The sequence below is a fragment of the Ostrea edulis genome, chromosome 4 (assembly GCF_947568905.1).
Source record: "Ostrea edulis chromosome 4, xbOstEdul1.1, whole genome shotgun sequence".
Classification (NCBI taxonomy): Eukaryota; Metazoa; Mollusca; class Bivalvia; order Ostreida; family Ostreidae; genus Ostrea; species Ostrea edulis.
Genome location: NC_079167.1, coordinates 56,347,423 through 56,358,256, shown reverse-complemented (window position 1 = coordinate 56,358,256; position 10,834 = coordinate 56,347,423). Strand labels below are relative to the sequence as shown.

At 35.1% G+C, this 10,834-nt stretch overlaps 1 protein-coding gene across 8 annotated transcripts in view; it reads right to left on the bottom strand.

Moving 5' to 3' along the window:
• Nucleotides 1–1,988: 1,988 nt before the first annotated feature.
• Nucleotides 1,989–10,834, bottom strand: part of LOC125670434 (sperm flagellar protein 2-like) — a 31,631-nt gene continuing 22,785 nt past the window's right edge. For all 8 annotated transcript variants that reach the window (XM_048905604.2, XM_048905605.2, XM_048905607.2 and 5 more), the window contains 13 exons: nt 10,305–10,500; nt 9,971–10,163; nt 9,752–9,844; nt 9,144–9,282; nt 8,788–8,887; nt 8,583–8,690; nt 8,013–8,141; nt 7,668–7,850; nt 7,162–7,293; nt 6,768–6,892; nt 4,932–5,115; nt 2,829–2,954; nt 1,989–2,629 (listed from right to left, as the gene is read on the bottom strand). In XM_048905604.2, coding sequence (XP_048761561.2) covers nt 2,561–2,629; nt 2,829–2,954; nt 4,932–5,115; nt 6,768–6,892; nt 7,162–7,293; nt 7,668–7,850; nt 8,013–8,141; nt 8,583–8,690; nt 8,788–8,887; nt 9,144–9,282; nt 9,752–9,844; nt 9,971–10,163; nt 10,305–10,500 — 1,777 coding nt within the window. In that variant the 3' untranslated portion in view covers nt 1,989–2,560. The remainder of the gene's footprint in view (nt 2,630–2,828; nt 2,955–4,931; nt 5,116–6,767; nt 6,893–7,161; nt 7,294–7,667; nt 7,851–8,012; nt 8,142–8,582; nt 8,691–8,787; nt 8,888–9,143; nt 9,283–9,751; nt 9,845–9,970; nt 10,164–10,304; nt 10,501–10,834) is intronic.

Here is a 10,834-nt window from a genome sequence, read left to right as displayed (position 1 = left end):
GAAATGGCCGAGCAGTTACAATTGCTTGTAACCTTGACCTTAAATTTTGATCTACCATTAAGAAATTTAACTTGGCAATATCCCCATAACTGTTTAAAGCTGTATGGTCCGAATTACAATATTTTTTTCCATCTCGTAAAAACGCTATTAAATCATAGCACATATGTAGTTATGAGACTGTACGACATATCAAATTATTTTACCTGTTTTAACCCAAATAATTTGATTTTAAATCGATGTTTACAAATAACCGCGTCACTGCCATTTCAAGTGACATTTACGTGACCAGTTCAAACTTTCAGATCATCGGTGGTATTATCTGTGTAAAGCTATGTATTTTGTTATAACAGTGCCATACCATAAGTTTAATAGAAACAAGAGGTACTGTGAGCAATGCTCACTAAGAATAACCCCCGCTTACCCCAATCTCCCAAAGGGTGTTGGTAATAGGTATAAACTACCTCTTTTCTGAGTGTAAAAAAGAAATGGCATGACAAACCGAACCATATTGCTACTTCGATGTCCAGTGCACGTGACCTTTGACCTTTTGACCCCAAAATCGATAGGGAACATCTTCATCCCATGGGTAGTCCATATGTATGATATGGTGACTGTAGGTGGAAAGGATAACGCTTTAGAGCCCGGAAACCATATTGCTACTTCGATGTCCAGTGCGCTTGACCTTTGACCTTTTGACCCCAAAATCGATAGGGAACATCTTCATCCCATGGGTAGTCCATATGTATGATATGGTGACGGTAGGTGGAAAGGATAACGTTTTAGAGCCCGGAAACCATATTGCTACTTCGATGTCCAGTGCGCTTGACCTTTGACCTTTTGACCCCAAAATCGATAGGGAACATCTTCATCCCATGGGTAGTCCATATATATGATATGGTGACAGTAGGTGGAAAGGATAATGCTTTAGAGCCCTGAAACCATTGCGTCTACAGACGGATGGACGGACGGACAGACAGACAGACAACCCGATTCCAGTATACCCCCCCCACAACTTGTTGTGGGGGGTATAATAAAATTATCAAATACCTCTTAGTAATTTTTTGTTTTTACGCTCTTTCAGCCTTAAAACTAGACAGTTGCGTGTGAGTTAATACATCATGTTGGGATGATTTATATATGTAGTCACTATATTTACTTTCTAAATGATATTCGCACTGTTTTCTTTTACATGCAGATGTTTTCAAGCATATAATTAAGGGAAAGTTCATAATTTTATAAGGTAATTAATCTGCTTTAAAGTAATTATGTACAAAAATAATACATGAACATCGGGTCATACAGCTTTAAGATAGGACTTTCATATTTGGTATATCAATTCCTTACATTTCATACCACAATTTTTTTTTACCTTGGACCTTGTATCATGGTTATGTCATGACCCTTTGGGGCTAGGTTGGGGTAAAAAAAAATCCATGGGAATAAAGATGATAAAAAAATCTTTAGAGTACATCAGCCGAAAAGCAATGTCACTTCACCCCAGCATACCTATGAAGCACATCAGCAACTTGAAAAGAAAGTATGCCAGTATGAAAGCATTGCAGCTCATATCCTTGAGTATTTTCCAAAATAAAATTTATTTTATTTGCATCAACCTTCATTTCTGTCAGAATTCCCAGAATTAATTATTATATTTATCAAGATTCATATGTACATTGTTTACAAGAGCATTGCATTCATGGGGAAATGCTATCATAATTACAATTTGTAAAGATATCAAAACGCAAAAGGATTGGAAATGTGCATTTGCATGTGATAATATCAGAATCTGTACAAACCATTGCAGCATCTACCATTTAGCAAGTATTTTGACTTTCTCTCCCATGAACTTGTACCAGGTTACCTTTTTTAACAAACGAAGTATTGGATATTGAGTGTACTTTTATAAAATGGAACTAATTGAGTACACTCACAACAATTGAGTACGCTCACAACAATGGGGACAAACACCAATCAATAAGAACAGAATAATCTATTTCAAATCATGTTTATTGAACAATTATTCATGTTTTAAAAAATTATTTCTTCAAAATTATCACAGAACATTAATTATATCTTACTCTTGTAAAAAATAGACATATAGCACAAAAATAAATCACATATGATATATCCATCAAATTTAAAGACAAAATCCTTTAAGGGAACCAGCCCATAATAGGAAGTCCATAATGCCAGCGACAAATCCATACATGGTTAAAAAAAAAAATGCGCCTTTACAGTTTGTGCCAGTATTGAATTTGCCCCTCCCATCACTTCAAATCCCATCACCTGGTGCTGATCACAGTCAAATGCAGTGCCTCTGGTATGTGCTGGAGTCACAAGTCGTGAAACATCCATCACAGATTGCATAAACACGAGTATAACATTCACATCAAAATGCTTGGTCTATTCTACATATGTATGAAAAAACTATAACATACATGTATTTATGTACAATTTAAAAACACACACACACACAATCTTTACATTCAAATACAATTTTCTTTTTTTAAACTACAGTATATCAATTCTCAATATTTGCAATGCCCATCAAGCATTATGTCTATTCCAATGTTTTTGTGCTGTGCAGATCTACATCATGGGCGGGATTATTTAGTATTCCACGGATATCCTTAAAAAAAAATAGAAATATTCAAAATCATAAATATTTATCCTTAAAGCAGAATTCAAATTGTACTTCATCAATATTGAGGATGATGAATACAATATTTAGAATGTGAATTTCTAAAAATGTGAAATTTTTGTTACTGAATTCATTATTTTTCTCACCTCGCCTCAAAGCAGAGGACATAATTTGTAACAATACTGACCAGAGATTTAAATGTTTGGCAGGCAGTCATAACATCCTGTATCAGGGGGTGTTCAACAAGGACTTTGTAGCAGAGAGGTTCCAGATTCTCACTTCCTAACTCCTGATATACACTGGACAACTTCTCCTGTGAAATATCAAGATTAATGGTTAATGATGTAGATAACCGAGTTAATAATATTATCAACAAGCATTCTGAGAGTATTGCATGGCAATACATAGTCCCCTACCGGTTGCAAAAATTACTGTACCACAACAATATTCAAAGTTCATTATGTAGGTTATGGTAAAAGACAAAATTGGGGAACCAGGATAGGAATGGTTGGAAATCAACTACTATTCGAGTAGAGACTACACCAGGAAAAAAGACAAATTGATAATTAGGTTTAGGTCTTTAACCAAGTCAATAAACTGTGACATGTAGGTGATCATGAATAATTTAGCTATATTGTTGTATTACTATGCTAGAAGTTTTAATGAGTGTAGTACTCTTATCTACAGAGATAAGAAACTTGGATGTAAACTAACAATTCATGCTATTTTTCTAAGTCCAAGGGCCATAACATAATGAAAAATCAACGGATCAAGACAAAATTCGAACTTGATCTGTAACTTATCATGGCAAAGCAATGTACCAAATATGAAATGAACATATGCAAGCACAACCAAAAAAAGTCCGGAAAACTGATAATTCATGCTATTTTTCTAACTCCAGGGGCCATAACTAAGTGAAAAATCAACGGACTGGGACCAAATTCAAACTTGATATGTAACTTGTTATGGCAAAGCAATGTACCAAATATGAAATGAATATCTGCAAGCACAACAAAAAAATCTGTATATGCACCCAGGGGTGCATGAGCCGAGTTGCATGGGATACATTGTAAAGCCAGGAATGACGTGGTATATTTATAATTGTGAAGAACTAATTTCAGTTTTAAACTTTTCGAGTTACTTTTCGAGTTATTGTCCAGAAACCATATTTGTCTGAAGTTTTCAATCTATATTCGGTCACTGTGACCTTGACCTTTGTTCTCCAAAATCAATAGGGGCTTTGCTTTGCTGGTATCCAACAATATATCCAAGTTTCATTTGATTCAAATTAAAAATTTTCGAGTTATCCTCCGGAAACCAAAATCCTTTTGGAATTTTTAAATCTATTTTCAGTCACTGTGACCTTGACCTTTGACCTATTTTCTCCAAAGTCAATAGGGGTCTTCCTTACCTGGTACATAACAATATCTTCAAGTATCATTTGATTCGGATTTAAACTTTCTGAGTTATCATCCGGAAACCAAATATTTCTAAAATTTTCATTTTATATTCGGTCACTGTGACCTTGACCTTTGACCTTTTTTCTCCAAAATCAATAGGGGTCTTCCTTACCTGGTACCCAACAATATATCAAAGTTTCATTTGATTAGATTGTAAACTTTTTGAGTTATCATCCGGAAACCAATTGTTGACGCCCAACCGCCCGCCAACCCGCCCGCCCGCATCACCAAACCAATAGCCGAGTTCAACTTCGTTGCAACTCGGCTAAAAAGTTTGGAAAACTGATAATTCATGCTATTTTTCTAAGTCCAAGGGCCATAACTAAGTGAAAAATCAACGGACCGAGATGAAATTCGAACTTGATCTGTAACTTGTTATAGCAAAGCAACGTACCAAATATCAAATAAATATCTGTAAAACCCCTTTGAGATTAGAACTCCCAACTGACAGATCAGTGGTCACACTTTAACCTACTGAGGTAACTGGCCAGGAAGTCATGAAAAAGTCGGCCATTATGATGATGTGGTATTCATCCTTAAACAGCTGTGAAATTAAACCACTGACAATTTCCTATTTTACAGTATTGAAGGTACAGTAAAACTTGTTTACAAAGAACTCTGTTACAAAGAGATATTGGTTAATGGGAATTATTTGAAAATTTTCTCCCAAAACTATAAAAATCATTGTAAGAAAAACGGTTTATAAGGATTGATTTTCATTCATTTCACAACACATTTTTTCCCAAAGTTTTGACTTGTTAAAATTTCTGTAGTGGTTCTTCGATCGCCAGTTTCCTTACAAATGATTTCTGCAGGGTCTATTTACTAACCATTGATGTGGCATCCTCAGGATCTGCCGAAACACTGAAACGGTGGCTGTCACCACTGGCATTCTCTCCATGGTGTAACACCTGATACAGAGCTTCTAGTGGCACCTTGGCATTGATGGCATCATCGGGAATGTCTACGGGAGTCGGTGGCGAGGGAGAATGATCCTCAACAATGTCAGGATTACTGTTGTAAAAAGTTATGTGATCATTTATGCAAAAATGAAGATGACAAAAAAGACATACATGATTTATAGCAGTATTTAAATGTTCTTGCTTTCAGAAAGACCTAGCTCTTTTATATTTATAGCACACAGTATATGTACTTTGTAAATTTTACGGTTCACTTATTTCCAAACTTTATTTCATCCTCATAATGAAGAGTATCAATATTTACATTTTTCCAATGATTTTTTTTATCCACAACACTCTATCTAATTTATATGTTTTAAAGATAAAGCAAATAATTCAAACTATAAATGAACAAAATGCCATAAACCAGCCCAAATATTGAATAAACCAATACCCTACATTTTGATAAAGAGATCTAATCTGGACAAATACTGTGAATGAAAGTAAATCCAGGTCCCACTGTATGTAATTTACCCAATGTTTGTTATGTAGTTCTGCCATGTAGGGTCCCCTGTGTTCATACTTAGATCACTCATACAGGATAATGAGGACATTGTGAACATCCTAATCCTAAAACAAGTATGCTATATAATTTCAAATGAATCTGCAATACCTTAGGCAGACGCTTTATTATATTTGATAATCTTGGGTTTTCTAAAATTGAAAACTAACAGCTACCTGATTTTATCATATAAAAAGCCAATGGGCCACATTACTAATTACTTTGGCAAATGCAATTTCCCACGTAAAACATTGTACACCAATTATAACCCCACCCTGACTGTGGGGGATGCAAACTTAAATCTACACTACTTGAAGCCGTTTGCATTATTTTAAATATATTTCATATTTGTACCCTTGTGGTTCTCAAGAGAATTTTTAGAGAATTTTCCTATGTACCAGTATTCCTACTTAAAACTTTCAACCCCTCTCGCTTGTGAAACCATCCTGGCCCATATGGGCTTGTGGTTGAAGAAATGTACTGAATTTCCACTACTTTAGGATATTTGCATTTTGATTTGACTTATTGAACTTATGTCATCCTTGATTAGAAGATTTTTAACAAATTTTTAAATATCCTATTTAAAACTGAATCTCACTTGAGGCCCCATGGGTCATGGTGTGAACAAATTTGAATTTACACTACATGAGGATACTTGCATACTAACTGACAAATTCTAACCTTTTTGTTCATGACAAGATTTTTTTAATATCTTATTTATATTCTTATTTAAAACTTTGAACCCTATTGTAGCCCCATACTGGTACAGGACTCTTGCTTTGAACAAATTTGGTTGTTCATTATATGAAGAAGCTTTCTCAATTTTGGCTTCTTTTTTTTCGTTGAGTGGTTGTGGAGAAGAATTAGTTAGCTCCCATTAAAAGAGGGCATGACCTTTCATTTTAAAAAAAATCCCCATTACCTAAGATTGACCCTTAAATTGGTTCTTGAGAAGATAAAAATGTAAAAAGTTTACACCTGACAAACAGAGTGACAGACGCTGAATAAATCTTGATCAGAAAAGCTCATTTGAGCTTTCAGCTCAGATAAGCTATCGTACATTATATAGACATATATATATCAGCATTACAAAATTTCTCTTCCTGAGTCAATGTGCAGTTTTAATACAGTCATTCAGAAAAATGTCCTAATATTTGATGCAAGTGTATTTTAATTGAAAAGTACTGAAATATGTGTCTAAATACCTGTCAGATCTGCTGGGGGCCCTTAACTCAGGACGAGGTAGTCGTGGCATATGTGTGCCAGAGGTTACACTTAGTGCTCGGAGGAACCCCTCACTGGCATTCGGAGAAGCACTGAAGTACATCAGCTACAGATACAAAACAGAATCAAATGAGAGTTCTACTAAATTTCAAGAGATCACCTGGAGTAAAAATATTCGGAAATAATAAAAATGTGCCTGAATTGTAATCTACACACATTCGATCCTTTTTTATGGTGTTTTTCACATTGTAAACTGAGGGCCTTTTGATACATGTTGAGACAATAACAACACTGGTGACTTTATTTAAATGGAACTTTTATGCTACAGATGTCAAGCATTTGAAAATATTTCAAATAACAATCACACTGTCATACCATGCTAACGTAATTCATAACTGGTGGTGTTTTACTGTGGTCAGCAAAGAAATCAAACAAAGCTGCCTTTAGTTTTGCTGACCGGTCAAACTCCTCATCTTTCATGGACTGGCTGCCAAACCAAATGTCCATCTGAAAAATAAAATTTTATATGAATGCATTGCTTGGGTGTAGTATATATATGTAACAGGAAGGGAGAAAATGTAATGGAACAGTGATTCAAACCCGGGCCTCCTGAATCTCTAGTCAGATGCTCTAGCAACCAATTGAGCTATATGGTCACCAGTGATCAAACTTGTCTGACCGCTACATTTCTCCTTCCTTAAAGGTCTTTACCTTGAAGACATCAACCCGGATCTCTGCTCTAACATCTGAGCTATGTGGCCACCAGTAATCAAACCCACCTGACTACTACATTATAGTAAACAGGCATTGGAAATAAAGAATATAAACTGTCTATTGATTGGACTTCAAATCTGCCAAATCTTTTTTTCCAGTGTACTAACCCTATCATATTGTTCCCTAGTAACAAAGCCTGTAGATTTTTGGTCCATTGTTTTGAACTTTTGCAAGGTCTCCAGAAGTTCTGTTTGTGTGGGTGATGGCAGAGGCTGGGCTATGGCAATCAGGAACCGACGCCAATCCACATATTCCACATTAGCTGACAGCCCATTTGCAATTTCTTGTACCTGATGGAATGAAATCATAATGACATCCCTTTTTTCAAACTAGACAAATGATTTTATTAACTTTCTAAGATATATGATCTAGGACACCAAAAACACATAAACATGAAAAGAATTTAATATTCCCTCCCACATCTTTATTAATGATGAGGACTGCAAAAGTACCTGCTGAGGGGAGATATTCATCCATATATCTGGAAGTTGCTCCATTCCAAATGCAACAGACACCATATTCTCAAAAGTCTCTACAAAGGACTGCTTAGACATGACCCCAGTAGGACCTGTGGCTGTGAACTGTCAAATAACAAGAAAATTATTATATTACAGTACATAGGGTGCAATCCCAAAGGATCCAGTGTCCAAACTTTTGTATGTTAAAATAGACTTATAGTATTTATAGATTTGCTAACCTAAAATACATTTTATATCAATTATGATTATTCATTGTTTGTGGAGCTTAACATTCATTGTTTTCAGAGAATGACAACACCTATGAATTCCTATTCTTCACATAAAGGGAAATGTAATCTATCATAAAAGACAACCTCTTCAACCACAAAGTCAAACACCCCACCCCCATGATCAGACTTAAATTTCTCATAACGCAAAAATCTTACCTCACAAGAATTGCGATTTTTACAGTATGTTCAAAGTTAATAGTCAACTATTTGGCACACAATTGTTTTTGAACATGTTTAAATAGAAGGAAAAAATCAAATTAAAAGGCTTCTGTACCTGTTGATATAGGTTCAGTAACTGACTAACAGTAAAATGCTCAGGCATGACCACTTCCTGTATGACAGGAGGAGGGGCTGGGCTTGGAGAACGCAACACCTTCAACTCCTGTAGAAAAAACAAAAAAGATGCAAGTTTTTAAAAAATCATTTAGGGGCATGGTTTCTGTTAGTAATTATATTTGATTTAGCTTGCTTTTACTTACAGTGTTGATAAGAAAATCTTCTTGTTGCAGCACAAGCTCTTCTTTTAATTTCTGTCGCTTTTCAATGGCATATCGGATAGCCTCAGACATCTGATCAATGCTGCAGGGGGAAAACACATTCTTTAAATCATTTTTTTTAAAGATTATTCTTACAAAATTATTAGAAAACTCTGAATAGACTCATGCCAGATTCATTAGAATCCAAGTCTTACTTTTGAAAACATACACTGGTACATTTTTATAAGATTGACATTCGATTTTGAATGAAACTACTGGAAATTCTAGGGATATCAAATGTCTAAATGATTCTGGAGACATATTACATGTACTTGGTTTGTAAAATGCATATTGCTTACCTCTCCATTTCTTTCAAGAACCTTGCTCCCAGCCAGTCATTCATTTCTTTGTAGGAATTATCTGCTTTAGACTTCAGATCTTGTAACACTCCAATGCCATGGCTCTTAATCAACTCTAATCTCTTTTTAGCAGCAGTTTCTGTAAGAATTTGACAGAAATGTTCCTTTATTTACGTGAAAATACTTAATTTATAGTGAGATTAGTAATTCTTGTTAGAACAAAATCAACCCTTTTTACAATTGACTTTAATTTGCATTATTTATTGCATTTTTAAATAAAATATTGTAAAACAACATACTTTAATCAGAGTTTAATTTTGTTGTTTTCATGGTATGAATCTTATCATGTGTTTAGATCTTCCACTTGAACATCAAAGAGTAACAACCCTCAGGAACATGCTTATTTTTCTCAAACTACAGAAATTTTACCCCAAGATAACATGTTTTTCTGCAGTGCTGGAAAGTGTACTGTTTTACTGTGCCATCATTATGAGAAAGCTAGGTTATCTGTGCCTTTGATGTCAAGATTACAGTGTATACAACAAAGGTGTTCAGACAGCTAAAACTACCAGGGAATGATGCTACAACCTACTACTACATAATCATACCTTCTTCCTGAATGGCAAAATAAAACTCCTGTCTCATTCTTTCTCTCTGTTCTTTCTTTTGTTTGTCCTCTTCACTCAACTCCTCTGATGAAACTATGGAATTGAAAGTGGATAATATATGAAATGTTAAACTAGGTATCATTTGATAATATTATTTTGATAAAATATCTGAAAGTATTCATAAACAAATTATCTAAACATCTTCAAAGCTATACATACCTGGAGTTGGAGTAGATGCGGAATCATCCTTTTTCTTCTTGGGTGAAGGGCTTCTACTTTTGCCCTTTTTACCCCCTTTTTTGTTTCCTGCAGCTGCTTTTTGAGCGGCAGCTGCTTTCTCTCGTTCTTGCTCTTCTTCTCTCCTTCGATCTGCTTCCTCCTCTGCCTCCCTGGCAGCATGCTCACCTTGTAGCTACAAATTCAAATTTTATAACCATATATATACAATATTCTATAGTTTTCATTCAATGCATTTTGATTTCTGTCTTGAGATACTACTTGAACAAATGAAATAAATTTTTTAAACATTAGTTGAATCATACAAAAAACTTACAATCGTAGCGAGAGCATTAGAGCCTGACAGGAAGCCATCAAAGAGGAGTTTCTCATCCGGATCCATTGGAGGTGCAGGACTCTCTGTTCCACCATCATCTTTCTTTCCTGGTTTCTTGTCTTTCTTGTCCTTACCAGCACCTGCTGCTTTGGAATCTGGATCAGGAGATACAGGTCTCCTGGGCACCAAGGGGATTCTGAAAACATTGCATATTCCTTATTAATCCATATACATAAATGTGTTCTGGTATTTGTTTTGTTGCATCTTCCTAATAAACACATATATCTGTTCTGGTATTTATTTGACGGGACCATAGAGAAAATTGTGGACAGAGTTACTCCCCTTTACCTACACAATTCTTAACGCTTTGGGAGAATGACAAGCAATTGAATGAACAGAAAATGGACAATAACTACAATGTACTTTAAACGAAAGAAAATGCTGCCAGAGAACAATTTGACTCCAAGAATAGGCACTTCATAAAAGAGTTTACTCTCCAATTTGAGCATTTTGTTTTTCAAGCATCTCTT